This window comes from Drosophila suzukii, chromosome 3, assembly GCF_043229965.1.
Source record: "Drosophila suzukii chromosome 3, CBGP_Dsuzu_IsoJpt1.0, whole genome shotgun sequence".
Taxonomy (NCBI): domain Eukaryota; kingdom Metazoa; phylum Arthropoda; class Insecta; order Diptera; family Drosophilidae; genus Drosophila; species Drosophila suzukii.
In genome coordinates this window covers 83,437,506-83,453,256 of record NC_092082.1, presented here as the reverse complement: position 1 = coordinate 83,453,256, position 15,751 = coordinate 83,437,506, and the positions used below count along the sequence as shown (strand labels likewise).

General features: G+C 45.6%; 5 protein-coding genes across 13 annotated transcripts; 1 reads left to right on the top strand and 4 right to left on the bottom strand.

Annotated features, from left to right (window-relative positions):
- Positions 1 to 852: 852 nt before the first annotated feature.
- LOC108017080 (ficolin-3) lies at positions 853 to 2,261 on the bottom strand. Its single transcript, XM_036817526.3, has 3 exons — positions 2,126 to 2,261; positions 1,646 to 2,072; positions 853 to 1,574 (listed from the first exon to the last, which is right to left on the bottom strand). Exons 1-3 carry the CDS (start codon positions 2,129 to 2,131, stop codon positions 853 to 855), a joined length of 1,155 nt encoding a protein of 384 aa, XP_036673421.3. The 5' UTR covers positions 2,132 to 2,261.
- On the top strand, positions 1,461 to 14,857 carry c(3)G (crossover suppressor on 3 of Gowen). Of its 2 annotated transcripts, none has more exons than XM_065866964.2 (9): positions 1,461 to 1,591; positions 11,768 to 12,293; positions 12,354 to 12,576; positions 12,632 to 12,814; positions 12,995 to 13,387; positions 13,459 to 13,971; positions 14,038 to 14,112; positions 14,174 to 14,413; positions 14,480 to 14,857. In XM_065866964.2, exons 2-9 carry the CDS (start codon positions 11,776 to 11,778, stop codon positions 14,579 to 14,581), a joined length of 2,247 nt encoding a protein of 748 aa, XP_065723036.2. In that variant the 5' UTR covers positions 1,461 to 1,591; positions 11,768 to 11,775; the 3' UTR covers positions 14,582 to 14,857. The 2 variants fall into 2 exon arrangements, with proteins under 2 accessions (XP_065723036.2, XP_070852632.1); XM_070996531.1 differs by lacking the exon at positions 1,461 to 1,591 and adding an exon at positions 11,546 to 11,688.
- nsl1 (non-specific lethal 1) lies at positions 2,676 to 10,341 on the bottom strand. 8 transcript variants are annotated; one of them, XM_036817556.3, is made up of 9 exons: positions 10,149 to 10,341; positions 8,427 to 9,215; positions 7,157 to 8,360; positions 6,273 to 6,760; positions 5,814 to 6,188; positions 5,240 to 5,561; positions 4,921 to 5,037; positions 3,878 to 4,805; positions 2,676 to 3,814 (listed from the first exon to the last, which is right to left on the bottom strand). In XM_036817556.3, the coding sequence occupies exons 2-9, from the start codon at positions 9,133 to 9,135 to the stop codon at positions 3,257 to 3,259; spliced, it is 4,701 nt and encodes a 1,566-aa protein (XP_036673451.3). In that variant the 5' UTR covers positions 9,136 to 9,215; positions 10,149 to 10,341; the 3' UTR covers positions 2,676 to 3,256. The 8 variants fall into 8 exon arrangements, with proteins under 8 accessions (XP_036673451.3, XP_036673446.3, XP_036673447.3 ...); XM_036817551.3 differs by lacking the exon at positions 10,149 to 10,341 and having other exon boundaries at positions 5,240 to 5,558; positions 8,427 to 9,211; XM_036817552.3 differs by lacking the exon at positions 10,149 to 10,341 and having other exon boundaries at positions 5,871 to 6,188; positions 8,427 to 9,211.
- On the bottom strand, positions 10,551 to 11,307 carry Acyp2 (Acylphosphatase 2). Its single transcript, XM_036817560.3, has 4 exons — positions 11,095 to 11,307; positions 11,009 to 11,025; positions 10,839 to 10,948; positions 10,551 to 10,778 (listed from the first exon to the last, which is right to left on the bottom strand). Exons 1-4 carry the CDS (start codon positions 11,279 to 11,281, stop codon positions 10,664 to 10,666), a joined length of 429 nt encoding a protein of 142 aa, XP_036673455.3. The 5' UTR covers positions 11,282 to 11,307; the 3' UTR covers positions 10,551 to 10,663.
- Uros2 (Uroporphyrinogen III synthase 2) lies at positions 14,828 to 15,746 on the bottom strand. Its single transcript, XM_017070627.4, has one exon. It carries the CDS (start codon positions 15,744 to 15,746, stop codon positions 14,985 to 14,987), a length of 762 nt encoding a protein of 253 aa, XP_016926116.4. The 3' UTR covers positions 14,828 to 14,984.
- Positions 15,747 to 15,751: the final 5 nt, after the last annotated feature.

Genomic DNA, 15,751 nt, shown 5'->3' with positions numbered 1-15,751 from the left:
ATTTTTTCAAGAACTGAGGTGGGCAAACCTCGATTTTATATCGATATGTTTTGCCATCAGGCGTTTTTTGACGCGCAGATGCGGTCACACTACAGGGTTCCCTTTAAAGCGCCAATGCGGCCAAAAAGTGAAACACTTATGTAAGTTCCGAATGTAGAACTGAAAACTGGGGTTAATGTAAGTTATTTACGGTTTGGAATTGCCTGATCGCGTTTCTTTTCGAAATTACGTTTACGAAACATTCATTATTATAATATATTAGCGTCATCTCTAGCCATCTAGACAATTTTGTAGAAGGTATTATAATTTCGATCAGAAAAGGATACCATATTGGAGATGGTAAAAACCTTAAAGTTAAGTTAAGATACAATACAAGTTCTTTACCTTTTCATTAATTGGTTTTTTGCCAAATTTTTTTTGTGTGGAAATTTTTTAAACATTTTTTTATTTAAGTTTTCAAAATTTTTAAGTTTTTTCAAATAAACGCCCTAAATTTAAAATTCCCACCCCAGGATAACAGAGCTTTTTTTTCTGGTAGGCAAAACTTGCCGTGTCCTTCTATTGCTCTCTCATTCACCCAATCCAATTCGATAAATATTCGATAGGCGGACGGGCTTGAAATATCAGTGATATTTAAAGATTTCGTGATAAATAATTTAGATGAATACAAATTAATAAAATAGTAGTATTAAAACAATAAAAGTATAAAATTTCTATAGAAAGTGCCAGTGGATTCGATACCTATCGGTAACGTTTATTTGCAGGGCCACCTATCGGTAACGTTCAATTTGCTGGAATACGAGCAACATTTACTGATTGCTATTTAAAATTCCCAGTTATCCTTTCCGCCGCCTAGTCCTCGTAAAAGTAACCCCCCGGAACTGGGTTTACAGGTCGTATCATCATGCGCGAGTTTTTCGGTTTGTCGGTTCCAATGCGCCAATTCGACCAGATGATGGCTGGACTTGCTCTCTGGTGGACACCAAGTTCTCCATTCAGATTGGACTGTGTGCAGCCATCGAACCACCAACCTCCGCCGTACTGCTCGGCGCAGTTGGAATCCCTGGAGTTCTCGGTATCCCCATTCCTTCGCCGATCGTGTGTGCTAAATTCCGTTCCATTGAGTTTCTCCAGAACATCTGGCAGTGAACCCCGGAAGTCACCTTCTACCGAAAGCTGGTAGTTGTAGCGCTCGCTGTCCATTCGGAAAATGGAATACTCAGCCCAATCCGCGGGGTCCTGATCCTCCTCCCGCAACTCCACCCTCAACTCATGATCGTCGCGATAGAGAATCTTGTGCGTGAACTCGTTGCCAAACCAGAAATCCCGGGATAAATTGCCAAAACCCGCGCGATACTCGTCCCAGCTGCGATTGAAGTTCTCAAGGGGATCGAAGGAACCACCTCTGTTCTGGATCACCGTCCAGGCGGGACCATCTGTGGCGAAGGCGCAGTAACGCTGGTGCAAATCGCGCTGGACTTCATTCCGCTCGGGAACCAGGAACCTATAGACGCCATCCACCCGTACAGCTTCATCCAGTTCATAACAATCCGATTTGGCGGGCTGGTGAAAATCTGGAAAGGATTAACAGGTGAGTTTATGGTTTCATTATTATATTAAGTTTTTGATTAGCACAACAACGTACCAACTTTCGGGATGACCTTAACTTTACTAACATCCTTCTTCGAGGTCTGATTTGGAGAAGTTTCCAGAAGCCTCGATCTGTTTTTCTGACAAGCCTTTAAAAATTGCTGATCTAGATCCTCATGGCTCAGTCGCTTGAGCAATGTATTCAAACGCTCTGATAGCTCTGTCAAAGGATCTGCTTTGGAGGAGAATCTTCCCGGTGCATGCACATCCGCATCGGAAAGGAAGACCACCTTGCTCAGCACATGGTGGAGGTTTATTTCCAAGCCCCTGAGCCTCAGAGCCTGCCTAGCCAGAGTCTTTCTAATCAAAATTAGCTCCTCCAAAGATTTCAAGCCTATATCAGACTTCCTAATCCGACTCATAGTATGAGTACTGCCCAGAAAAACAGAACTCCAGGCCAGCAGGAAAATCAAAGAAAACTTCTTCAAGGGAAATTAGTAGTTTGTCAGAAAACAATTCTTTTATCCGCTCTTACCATCATCCCAATTCCAAGTTCAATTACCAACTAACTGAAATCTGCTTAGAAAATTTCCATCACACATGTTCCCAATTTCCGCCATCTGTTCTGTGTCTTATAGATCATTTTTGGCGCTCCATGTGTCACTTTTAAGAATATATAATTCTGTATTTTCTCGGTCCTTAGTTAGTCTTCACAATTCTGTTGTATTTCTTTTCAAGTTTTAACGATTGAATCTGGATTCTAGCTTTGCGGTGAAACATACACAGTATATAGTAAAAAACGAAAATAGATTAAACATTTTCACGGGCATAGCCGCACTAGGTTTGCTCATGGTTTTGTTGTTTTTTTTTATATTTTTAATTGCTACAATTAGCCACTAACGTTTAAAGTAAAAATGAAAACGTCTAAGCAACTAAAATACCGCCTTCGCATTCCTCTCTATACATTTACAGTTGATAAACTTTTAAAAATACAAGAAATACGGCCCTAGAGCCAGCTGATTAATTGATAGGCTTGGTTTAGTTGTTATATCGTTTTGTGTGCAGGTGCGAATACATTTCAAATCTTCAGCTATCTGCTCTCTTGGCATTTACATGTTTTTATTTATGCATATAGTATATTTAAATGTGTTTTTATTTAGATTAGCTTAGTATTGTATCATTAGCTCACTTTGGCTTGAAGCCCAAGTGTTGGTTTGTTGTTTCTGCCTAACCGCTGACCATTTTTCGAACCGAACCCACCCACCATGCTCATCGAAAGGCCTGGTGAATGCGTTCGATGATCTCTTGACGACCGCCGATTAGTCTACATTTATCAGTAACTTGCTTAGCTCTATGTATTTAGCTTTTATTTACATTGATTATTTCAAGAGTTTCGCTTCTGCTTCTGCTTCGTTTGTTGTGTGTTTGCTTATCTGTGTTTATGTGGGTTCGTAGAACTAAATAACTTAGACGATTGCTTAAAATACGCAATGCTGTTGTGAGTGCAAACCAATCCGTTTAAAACAAATTAAAATAGTTGCTCTGCGCCGGCTGATTTGTGTTGTGTATGGTGTGTGTTTGTGTGTTTGGGGGGCTTAAAAATTCACAAATCGTTTAAAAAGACTGAAATCACGAAAACGAAAGTTGTTTGCTTTGGGTTTTGGTCTTAGATGCGTCTGCTGCGAACGCCCTCGGCCCGGGTCTTCCACTCCGGATCGTTAGGGTCGTCGTCCTCAAAGGGATCGTCGGCCATGTCCTCCTCAAGCGCGTCCGGATCGCCCAGGTAGGCATCGATCGCCGCATCGTACAGATCCTGCTCGGCATCCGGCGTCGACGGCTCCTCATCGTCCAGCGGTGCCAGATGGTGCTTAGGATAGTCGTCGTCCTCCTCCTCCAGCAGAATGTCCTCCTCTTCCGGCTCGGAAACTTCAGTTTCTTTACCACCTTCAGCTCCGTTTATCTTCGTTGCTGCTGCCGGATGACCATTTAGCCGACCATTTAACTGGCCATTTAGTTTAATCTTAGTCTTGCTGCTGCGCCGACTACTGCTGCCTCCAGTGGAGCTGGGACCGTCGCAGTTCGAGGATATTGACTTGCTCTTGGCCCGCTTTGGGCCGGAAATCGATCTAGGCGTCGCGTACGTCTCGGCCAGCAATCGCTGGTAGACCTCGTCGGAGAGCGGAAAGTGCAGGGGCTCAAAGGGCGATGGCATCAGCGCATAGGGCTATTTAAAAAGGAAGATTTTTAGTTAGGCAGAGATATTTTGGCAATACAAATTCCGACTCACCTCCCGCAGATCGGGCGTAGTGCTGCGCCGCTCCACCTGATCCTTGAGCTTACTGGACGTAGTCCGACGACGGGCCTGGCGCGCCTGTCCGCCCGCCAGCAGCTCGCCACTGTCGTTGAACCCGTCCAGTGGATGGGCCAGGGGCGAGGGAATGCTTTCGTTGTCGTGCCCAATGCCGCCCAAGTGAGGAGCTGGCGAGGCGGGATCCGGAGTATTGGCGCCACTCGACTCCGCACGACTGTCGACGCGTCGATTCGCACGTGATCGAGTGCTCCAGGGGAACTTGAGGAAGGTCTCGAAGCGGCGACGCTCTTCGATGAGAGCGCGCTGATGTCGCAGGATGAACGCTTCATCCGAAAGATCTTCCTTGCCATGCTCCTCCTCCTCGTTTTCGCGGGTCTCTGGTTTCAGCTCTACCAGCTGTCCATTTGCCTTTGATTTGGGGACCTCGTCAGATGGCGTCTCCAGCTTTGGTCTCTTGGGCAGTGGTGGCTCTGTTGCTGGCTGAGCAATCTCTTCCTGCTTCTCAGCAGTTTTATCATTCGGATTTTTTGCCAAATTACCATTGAGCTTGGGTTTGACCACCTTTTCCATCTGCTCCTCTGCTTTTTCCAGCGGATTGGGATCCTCTACAGCCTTGGCCTCATCCTTTTTAGCAATGCCATTTACCAGTCCATTTTTATTATTATTGTTGTTTGTATTGTTATTGTTATTGTGCTTGACTGCTTGCTTCTCCTTCAAACCATTGACCTTTGGAGGCTGCACGGCTGGCTGTTGTTTTGGTTGCTCTGGTTTTTCTGATGGCGGCTGGGGTTTGGATGGCTCCTCTGACGTTGATGCGCCGACGCTGCCATTGCTCACTTTGCAGTCCGCTGACTCATCCGACGAATGCTTTGCCTTATCATTATCACTGTCTACAATGCGCCACCTGGAAGTAAAGATACGGAGTGATTAGAATTTACTGGAGTGTTTTGTTCTAGGGGCAATAATGATTATAATCATATATATATTTTATAATCATATCATTAACATGGAATACTTACTTGGGTATGGGAATTTCCTTGTAGGGAAGAATTTCCATTTTCGACTGGGCTAACATACTGTAGGGTATAACAATGTTATTGATGTCATAGATGGGACGAACGCGACGCTCCGAGGTTCTGCAAGGGAAAGCAAAGAAATGTGTGAAAGATCTTATTTTCTCGGGAATATTATTGGGATCCCTTATTTCGGAACCCTTTAAGGAAGAATCATTTCTGTTAAAAAATCTCAATATCAGGAGAAGTTCAGACCAGCTAACATTCCATATCCACAAAGTCGAACCGAGAGTTCTTGAGATCCATCCACCATTTTCATATTTACCTCTCATTTCGATGGCTGTGGGTGGGCGAGGAGTTGCGACGACTCCTGCTCTGGTCCCCCCACTGATCCCCGTAGCCGTTGAGATGATGGTTGTTGATGTTGCTGCCGTGTTGATGCTGCTGCTGCTGTGTGGAATTGCTGCTGCTGTTTGTGGACTTGCGTGACTTCTTAGCGCCGCTGGCTGCCGAGATCGAGGTTGAGGAGGGACTGTGGTGGCGTTGTCGTTGGCGTTGGCGAGAGTCTGGCCACAGCGAGCTGGAATTGTTCGCTCCAGTTGGTTGTTGTTGTAGTGGTGGTTGCCTCTTGCCCTTGGCCGCTGCTGCTGGTGTTGCGTTAAATCCGTAATTTGGAATGCGGAACAGGGACGAAACGGAGACAAGAACGGAATGGCAAATAAAACAATTGGTGGAGTTTTGTCGTAGTTGTTGTTGTTGTTGGTGGAGGTTGTGGTATTGTGGAATTTCGTGTTTTGGTTGATCGATGCAAAGAAAAAGAAGAAGAAGAGATGCAAAAGATTGTTGTTGTTTTATGTTAATAACAATTATCGAATTTCGTCATGTTTACAATAATTTACTGTTGGCCACAAGTGGCGTTGTAGTAGGCGTAGTAGAAGAAGAAGTAGTAGCAGTACCAGTACCGTTTCCGCTATCCCCTCCCCCGACGGCACTGCTTCCGGTTCCGCTTGCTCCTCCTGCAGCAGCAGCTTTAACTCCGCTGCCAGCCTCCTTATTTGAGTTGTTGTTGCGCTCCTTGCGTCGTATATAACGCCGCTTGACCGCATCGCCCGATCGCCGGCTGCCCGCCGCACCGCCAATTCCCCCAGAGGCCAGCGTCTCGCGCTCCGCCTTCCACATGGCCTTCACAATGGCCTTGGCCTGGCAGCGCATGACTCGGTACTGCCAGTCCGGCTGGCGGGCAATGGCCTCCAGATGCACAGACTGGCTGACATCTGGAACAAGGGGAGAAAATAGGACTGATGAGCAAACAATCGAAATAGCAAAAAGGATCATATTCAGTGGAAACTCCCTCTTACCACTGGCGAAACTGAGCACTGGATGGTAGCCAGCATCAAGCAGCGCCACCCGGTTGGCCGGCATCATCGTCTCGACCAGATCCCGGGGCGCTGTGGGATCCGTGCGACCTGTGCACAGGGTGCATGGCACCTGCGGCCACTGGCAGCCACACTTGATGTTGCTGGGCCGCGCGGCCTTCTTGGAAATCGTGTGCATGTTCGTGGTCTGGAAGAGCTTGCGCTTGTGGAACTCGGACAGCACTAATGGCCGTGCCCGACTGCAGAGATAGTCGCCGGAGGGCTCCTCCTTGATGCCATTTGCAGGCGGTGGCAGCGGAGGCGATGTCTTAGCCAGCTGGACCTCGCCCTTGGACTGGGTCAGCTCCGAGAAGAGGTCGCTGTGCTGCCGGATCTTCATCTCCAGGTCGGTCAGCTGGGAGCAGAGCCACGACCAGCGCAAGGCTATGGCTGCCCGATCTTTCGAGTACCGCCAAACAGCTCGTCGAGTGCTGGCAGAGATAGAAATAAATATGGATTATTATCAGGGAGAAATTAATTTAATATAGTAGTTTTCAAAATTTTCAAAAAAAAACCCTCAATGTTAAAACGTTTCTTGTGAAGTAAAGTAATTATTATAAACCCCCTTAAATTGTCGTCATTTATTCAGGGCTACCAAAAATCATATTATTTAAAACAGCTGTCAAAAGTAAATTCTTATAAAATCTTTCTGTGGAAGGAACTGATAAAATCAAATACGTCCCTGTTCGGAACCACTAATTTAAAAAAAAAGTGACAGAAAAGGACGGCTTCCAAGCTCAAAAGACACAAATAAAAGCAGTTTGATAGTTAAATCGCCTAGAGCATCAACAGATATAAAATGGAATATAGCAAAGTTTGGAACTTACATGGATAGCGACAGCTGCTGGGTGTTGTTGTAGGAGACCATCTCGTCAGCAGACTCGCCGCCAGAACTTGACTCTGTGGCGTCCGAATCGATGGCGTTCTGCACCTCTCGCAGTTCCGTGTGCAGCAGACCGGCCACATGGGTGAGTTCACTTGTCACATAGGTGTCGTAACTGGGCACGATGTCGTCCGCCCGCGGCGTATTCGAATCCGTTGCGGCAGATGCCGTCGTGCCCGGCGCCAGTCCCGATGATGCCAACGATGATGTTGACGCCGCTGTTCCCGTTGATATCGCAGAATCCAATTGATTCTTTCGCGGACGCTTTGCCGGCAGCGTTGAGCTGTTCGTGTTGTTGTACCAGCTGGAGGATGGCGCCAGGGTAGCGGAGCTTCCGTTGGCCGAGTGGCAGATTTGCTGATGGCGGGCCGCCGTCGAAATGTGCCGAATCACATTGCCCATCTGACTGGCGGGAAGCGGATGCTTGTTCTGCTCCTCCCAGAAGGTGGGGCCCGGACGTCCGGAGACAATCGACAGGACGGTGGCCTCCTGCTCGGACAGTGTGGCACTTCTCGCCGGAATGGGAGCCTTGTGGGAAGTGCGGGCGGACCACTCCATTATGCCGGCTACCTCCTCGCTGGTGTGGCGGCACATGGCGCGGGCTTGGAGCTTGCGCATCCTGCGCAGCAAGAACTCGATCCGGCGCGAAATCACGTGCTGCTGCTGCTCCAATTCAGCATGGACATCCTGCCACGGTCGCTGCTGCTCCTGTTTTATGATCACATTGGCCTGGGAAATGCTGTTGCTGCCGCTGGCCAGGATGTCACTGCAGCTGGGCTTCACATCCGGCAGCTCGACCACATTTCCAGGAGCCGCTGCCGGCAAGGCCGTAGCCGGAGCCGCCTCTTCCCACACCTCGTCGAAGAATTCGCAGATGGTATCGGGATTGACATGGCCGCCGTCGAATGTCTTTAGCGCCTTGAGCACCTCCTCGATGTCCTGATCCTCCAGCACGGCACCGGCGGCTCCGTCCTTCAGGAAATTAATGGAGGTGGAGGTGCTTTGCGGCGTCATCTGTTGGGGTGGCTGCTGCTGCTGGGGCCTGCTGGGCGTTCCTGGCGGCTCCTGCAAGGGTGGCGCAACAGGAGGCGGAGCCACAGGCTCCTCGGGCATCGCACTGGCATTGCCATCCAGCTGACTGAGACGCTCTGAAACAGTAAGCCAAGTAAACATTGAATATAGACGTTTCATTTGGAGTAACCACATTGACCTACCCTCTATATTATCTGTTTCTATCTTTGGCAGCTCCTCCTCTGCTGAGGCTAACGGCGGTGTGTCACCTGGCAAACCGCTGCCGGAACCTGCAGAACTGGTGGCCACTGCCAGGACAGAGGCAGGCGTGGCTGGCTCCTTGCCCAAAGTCACATCGGGCAGGGTTTTCCTCAAGCAAATATCGGCGGATATGGTCTCCTCAAAGTTGATGGTCAGATCCGCCAGCAGCTGGGCCGTTGAGTTGTCCTTGGGAGTGGAGCTGTTGCTAATAGATGTGCTGCTGCTGTTGTTGTTATTGTTGTTGTTGTTCTCCACAGTGGAGGTGGAGGCCTCCGCTGCATCCGCCGTGGTATTGGGCGCACTGCTGCTGTGTGGAGTAGGGGCGGTGCTCAGGCCCATGGGTTCATTGGAACGCCACTTCCTCTTGTTATTGACTGCTGGGGAGGATCTCTGCTGCTGCTGCTGCTGCTGCGGCTGCTGTTGCTGCTGCGGCGGGGAAGAGGCCACTGAGGCCGCTGCCGCCGAGGAGCGGGTGACCCTCGTGGTGGCCGTGGCCGGAGTGGGCGTCGCTGGCTTCTTGGCCACTCCGCCGGCTCCTACTCCAATGCCTCCAACGCCTCCGCTCTCCAAAGAGCTGCGGGCCGAGGGCGAGGCTGTGCTGGTTAGCTTCTCCTTGGGACTTAGTGGCTCGGCTGTGAGCGCTGGGGCCATCGTTCTGATGCTGATGCGTCGGCCGGCTGTTGCGGCATTTGGTCCGCTCGACTCCTGAAGGCTACTGCTCGATGCTAGTCCTGTCGAGGATTTTGAAATGAAACGGGCTATTATTTCGGCAAATCGACAGGCAATTCAGCGTTTTGAAGGCAAACGACAGGCACACTGTTTGATTTTTGAAAATGCCCGAGTGCTCAGCTATCGGTTACTATATTTGTGTAGTTTTTTTCTTTGGTTTTATCTCGCTTAAACTGCCCGCCTCCCTAAGAATTCGACAAAAAAAATCGGAATCGTTTTGTCTTTTCCGGCGTGTTATGTACATATGCTACATACATATATGTACACGCACTCAAACACACGCACACACATAGCGACGCTCTGGCCAGCCAGAGAGTCGGGCCGAGTCAATGAGAGCGAGAGAGAGGTCAGAACGCGCGCTATTGCACACCATGATGCGCAATAAAAAAAACTGTATAGAACTCGCACAAACACACATACAGAGCGATGGACAAACAGACAGACTACTTTACATACTGACGAAATCATTGCGGTTCATCTTGAAAATCACAATTTTCCAAGAATTTGCATCATTGGCTGGCGGAAAATCGCCCAATCTTTATGTAATTCCGTTTATTGAGTTTTTCCACCACAATTAGCCATGCAAAACGGAAAACTCGCGCCTTTACAAGCACACTCACTGGCGCACATAAACACACACACGCACACGTGCAACTGTGTGCTCCAATATTTTCAGTTATTTACACAATCGCATTTATTGTATTCCACATGTCTGCATTACTTCCGATTACATTCAAATCGGTTAAATGTGCTTATGTAGAACTATATTTGCCCGATTCCAGCGATTCCAGTTGAGGAAAAAACGTTTTCAGCGCGAAAGTACTCACTGGTACTCACTAACACACATGCACACATAGAGACGGCAGGCAGTCAGCACGCAAGAATTTTGTAAATTGCTTAAAAATTAAGTAGTATATTTTTTTCGTTATACGCACAATTCGGCCGTTCCGCAAGAAATGCCCTTCGCACAATTGGCAAATAAACTGCGCTTACACAATGGCGTGACTCGCGCTATCGGGAATTTTACGGTACGGAATTACGGTTCTCGCTTCACGGATTTTTTTCCTCATTTATTTTTTTCATTGCTTTTGCCTTTGCTTTGGGCTGCCCTGCTACGCTTTTGGCAAAACGACGTGTATCGAAGCTGTACTCGTTTCTGTGCCAGACCAAAGTGCGCTGCCGCCCAGCCGGTTGTCTCGCTCTCGCACGTGCGCCGCCTATGGCGGTGGCTCGGCGCAGGGCTGTGTGTGCGAGCGAGACAAGTGGTGGGACTGAGTACTTTTTGACTATATGGCAACGCTGGGCGGCTGGGCTGCTACCAGAAAATGCAACCCTGCTTTGTTTTGTTGTTTTTGTTTTGGGAATACATATATTTGGTGTGGTGTGGGAATATTTAGGGATTTTTGAAATTATTCTTTAAGCCTCTGGTTGTTCTTCTAATAATCCATTTTTAACGTCTTATATCGAAGGTACTGAAGGTATAGGCCTCGATTTCCTGAGCTGGCGTGAATTCGGCCTTTGAGATCTTCGAACTGGGACTTCCCTTGGTCTGGAGCCAATGTTTCCTGTAAATTGTTGAGGATGATTAAATGAATGTTTTTGCCACCCAAAAAAGAGGACATTACATTTCGTTTAGTTCCGCCAGGGGAGCCTCCAGTTGTCCCTTTACGGTTCCATCTCGGGTATTCATGCACCAGCCTTTAACACCCAGGGTTTTGGCCGTCTGTTCCGTGTACTGGTCCAAAAAGAGGATCATGTGGATCTCTGCAAACTAAATAATTTAGCGGGCACTTACCTTGCGAAAAAAGACACCTGAAATGGTCAAATAATAGCTGTTAGATTAATCAGATCGAATGGATAGTAGGTTCCCACGCAAAATACCTTGCACTTTACCAAACACTTCGAAATTGCAGGCGAACAGCTGCTTGGCAACTCCAGATCCTGCCATTATGCCGTTGGGATCGGATTTTGTAAGCCCTTCCGAACTATCAGCACCTGAATATTTAAATACAACCAGTAAAAACAATGATCTGACAACCAAAATAGAATTATTATAAAATAGTGCCATAGTGACCAGGGCGCCAACAAAAAACCAGGGCAGTTCAAACGGAATAGCAAATATACTGTGACCATATCAGCGATGACCGTGATTTTTTAGCGAGCACACCCATCATTAAAAGTAGCAATTTAAATAATTACTGCTCACATAAGAAAAAGGTTTTGATAAATTACTCAGTTTTTCGTGGACATGAGATATTTAATTAACCAACATTTTAATAATTAATTAATAACTCATTTCTAGTACTAATCGACCGTTAAATATTTATTCAGTGATTCTCAAATCACGGTTAGCGAGTACACACACCATCCTCTAAGTTCTTAGTCCCATCTCTAGTCTAAATTTACCGTTGTTTTTTTCGCTGGACGCCAAAAAGTGATCGTTGCAATAAATTAGTTGAAGCCACTTAAAGTTTAGTGGGTATAGCCCGTTTAGTTTGGTGTGATCTGCAACTGGTACCTTATTACCTGCAACTTAATTTTACTGCTCATTTAGAACCCAAAATGGCGGGGGCGAAGAAAAGAGCTGGCTCCCAAATCGCGAGTGCGGTTCGGCCAAAATCGCCAAGAAAAAGTACAGTCGCCGAATCTTTGGGTACTCAAATCCCCAAGGAGAACTTTGGGGACGCTAAAAGGACCAAAATACAAGAAAAACCCCCATCACTTGAAAACGTTTTCAAGAAAAGGGAGGTTCAAAAGGTTCCCCGCTGTGAGACACCACAAAATAAAGCGCCAAAAAGTCCAAAACCCGAAGTTAAACCGTTGGAAAAACCAACTACCTCTATCCCCGTGAAGTCCCCGAAAAAGAAGTTCAAGAAGTTGCCCAAAACACCGGAAATTTTGTGGAAAGATATCAAGAATTTGTCTCCTGGTACTGGGGCAATTCTAGATTGTTTTATGAAGCAGCACAACGAATCACTCTCAAATTTGAAAAGGCGAGACTCCATGACTAGCAAGAAAATGCGGGAAATCACCATGGACGCTTTGAAGAAAAATACGGAAAATGTTAGCCTGAATAAAAAGTAAGACTAAGACCTACCATTTTAATAAAGTTCCCACCTGCAATGAATATGTTCTTAAAGGTTGGCTAACACCCAGCTGGAGTTGACCCATTTGAAGAAGGATCTGGCCGACCAGATAGAAAAGAACACGGAGAACATCAATAAATTTAAAAAGATCAATCAAAAGTTTACCGAGTGCGAGAAAAACTACGATAAGGAGCTGGGAATCATAAAAGCTTGCGTGGAGATGAAAAACTCCGAGCTTAAGGCCGCCCAATCTCGAATTGGAGAACAGGATCGCGAGGTAAATTAACTCTTATCTTATCAGAATCACTTCAGATTAATAACTTATATTGCAGCTGAAAAATATGCAACAAACCAATCGCGAATTGGCTGGCGCCATGAGTAACTATAAATTGGAAATGGAAAAGGCCCAAATAAATAACTCTGAGATTCTGACGCACCTTACTGAACTGACGCAGGCTTACGATGCCCTCAAGCATCAATTTAATGATTTGAGTGCACAAAAGGATATTTGTGAGGTTTGTGGTTCGACTCTATAAATAATTACTTATAAGAATCTATCATCATTACACATATTATCATGTTAGTCCTCACAATTTGAAATTCTTTGTCTTCGTCTCTTAATTATTTAAATGTATTCCATTTTACTCTTTAAAAGAGATGCCTTTATTGATTTACTGTTTGCATTTTCTTCCCAGGCAAACATTGTACAACTGAGCACCGAGTTAAACGCCAAAATGGTTACCTGCTCCGAACTTGAAGATCGCGTTGAACAGCTTCCAATAGAAGCGAATAAGGCTTTGTCAAAACTGCAAAATGAGTTGGAAGCCAACAAAATGCGCTGCCAGGAGCAGCAACGATTGACCGATCAAGCCGAAAAAGAGCTTGAACTATCTCGAAACGAGATTAATACTTTGAAAACTCTTATGGAGGAAAGGGAAAGAAGCCACATTACCCTTACTGGTGAACATCAAAAAATGACGGCTAGACTGGTCGAACTCGTTGATATCAACGAACATTATTCTAAGGAATTGGCCGATACTAATTTAAAGCACTCTCAAGATATGAAGAAAGCAGCTTATAAGCACGAGGTAAGCCCAATAAAAAAAATAAGTAGGCATTTCCTTATTTTATTTCAATCATTTTTAAATCATTTTGATAGACCGCCATTCGTGAGCTAAAAAGCCAATTGGACAAGGCATCTCTTGATTTCACAAAGCTAAAGGACAGCAGTGAGGCACTACAAAAGGAAAAACTTCTGGAGGCCTCGCAACTCCAAGGAGAGATTGATGCTTTAAAGTTGCATCGCAATAATGAGCAGGAGGTTATAACAAAATTGTCCAATGAACTTGAATTAAAAACTTACAGTTTTGAACAAGAACTAAAGGTACAGCACGATCAGCTTTCCAATCGAATGCAGGTCATGAGGACAGAATTTGAAACCGAGTCTCAGCGAGCTGCAGTGGAAATTGAGAGACTTACAGTTGCCCTGCAGCAAAAGGATGAAAGGTTCAAAACTCAACAGGAGAAGTTGCGAAGTCTTCTGACTGATCATGATAAGCTAAAGGATACTTTGGCCCATCTTGAGGCTAAAAATGAGAAATTGGCCAATGAATTTTCTGCATCTAAGTTTCAATTAAGTCAAGAGCTAAAGACCCAGAAAGATAACTTAATGGTGAGTATTAAGAATTGGGGAAACTATTTCTTATTTATCTGTTTTGTATCATTCTTTCCTCTATAGAAAAAGGTTTCCGGATTGGAGCTCGAAATTAAAAATAAAGAAGCCAAAATGCTTGAATTGGAACGGGACAAGAATGTAAGTCCAAGGTAATTAATTTCTTTAAACAAATTGTTAGCTTTTATATTACGTCCAACAGAATGAAATGGCCGTACTCCAGTTCAAAATGAACCGTATTAATAGTGTAATCGACCAACCAGTGACGACAATATCTAAACTCCCAGAACCCAAGGGATTGTCCAAAACTCAAAGCCACCCGAATAAGGTGCAACCAGAATCCGATGGTTTTTCGAGCACTTCTTCAAAGAAGCGTACTGTTCGACGTCATCGAATTACTACCATACATGCTTCAGACTTCGAAAGTGAAGATGACCTCCCTGTAAGTAATTATTAAGTGATCGTGAATTTGCAAATTAAATAATCGTTAAATATATTATTGTTACAGATTGTAAAAGAACCCATTAGCGGAAAACGCGCCAAATTATCTGCATTTGTTAGACCACAGGAGGAACCAGATTTGTTTGACATGCTGAAGAGGTCAAATTAGTTAAGAAAACTTACTACGTTTTTGAAGTCATATTACCTTTTTAATTTTCAAATAATACCGAAGAATACTGGATTCAGAAATTAATTCAGATCTTTCCATTTCATTTATATCTATTTCTTTAAAAACTTGTATTCTGCAAGTTTTTTCTAAGAACATGATTTCCTTTTCATTGTCCTAACTTTATTACATTGTTGAATTAATATTCTCATAAAAATAATAGATTAAGGTTCAAAACAAAAACACAAGTATATTAAATTTCTTTATTGAAACTAAGAACCAATTTATCTCGATTTAGTACATGATACCTTCTATTCAAGGACATTAAACACTTACTAGATTTTGAAAGCATACCAAAAGTAAAAACAGGTAAAAACAATACGCAAAAAATAACAACTTTTCTAAACTACGTTTTGATGATCTTTATCAGGTGGTCCACGTCAGCGGCATCCACAACGCCATCGGCCTGCATGCCGGAATCCTCCATTGCCTTCCGGGTACCACTTCCCACGGCTATCAACTTGCGATCCTTAAGGGACACGTTGTAACTCTCGAAGAACTCCAACGAACTACGTACACTTGAGGGTCCAAAGAAGACAATCGTCTCCATGCGCTTGAACTTGAGGGCATGTCGCATATGGTTGACAAAATCCGGATGGGATCGACTCTCGTACACCTCGCAAGCATCCACGCGGAATCCCTGAGCCACCAAACGGAGTCGCAGCGTCTGTCCAACGCCATTGCCACAGGGCATCAGCAGCGGTAGATCCCTCTTAGGTCCGAAAGTCTCCACGATCAGATCGCACAGATTATTGGCATTTACCGCGTGATCGCCCAAAGTTGGAAGATTCTGCAATGTAAACCAAGCCGAGCTATGGGTGTTCTTCCCCAGGGAGTAGTTGTGCAAGGGTCGCCAGCAACTGGGAAGAGGAGCCTTGTCCAGAGCCTCGTTAACCGCCTGGACACATCGTGGAGCCGCAAAGATAATACCGGCATATTTGTGTGGTTCCATTAGCTTAGCCTGCAATTGCTTAAGATTCTTGAACACAAAATGCGACGGAGCTATGAATATGGGATCCAGATTATTGCTGCGCAAAGCCGAACCATAATAATCATCAGAGGACGGAACTTTCAGTAGGATAACCGGTCGCTTATTACGATCTCCCATGGTTC

What these genes read in the sequence shown, in the direction of transcription:
- LOC108017080 (XM_036817526.3), bottom strand. An exon ending in TAAGGTCATCCCGAAAGTTG is followed by an intron (nt 1,575 to 1,645) that starts GTACGTTGTTGT and finishes AATCCTTTCCAG; the next exon opens with ATTTTCACCAGCCCGCCAAA.
- nsl1 (XM_036817556.3), bottom strand. Translation starts at nt 9,135, where the DNA reads ATGGCCCCAGCGCTCACAGCCGAGCCACTAAGTCCCAAGGAGAAGCTA. An exon ending in CAGCAGCTGTCGCTATCCAT is followed by an intron (nt 6,761 to 7,156) that starts GTAAGTTCCAAA and finishes TATCTCTGCCAG; the next exon opens with CACTCGACGAGCTGTTTGGC. An exon ending in AGTGCTCAGTTTCGCCAGTG is followed by an intron (nt 6,189 to 6,272) that starts GTAAGAGGGAGT and finishes CCCTTGTTCCAG; the next exon opens with ATGTCAGCCAGTCTGTGCAT.
- Acyp2 (XM_036817560.3), bottom strand. Translation starts at nt 11,281, where the DNA reads ATGGCACTATTTTATAATAATTCTATTTTGGTTGTCAGATCATTGTTT. An exon ending in CTGGCGGAACTAAACGAAAT is followed by an intron (nt 10,779 to 10,838) that starts GTAATGTCCTCT and finishes AACAATTTACAG; the next exon opens with GAAACATTGGCTCCAGACCA.
- Uros2 (XM_017070627.4), bottom strand. Translation starts at nt 15,746, where the DNA reads ATGGGAGATCGTAATAAGCGACCGGTTATCCTACTGAAAGTTCCGTCC.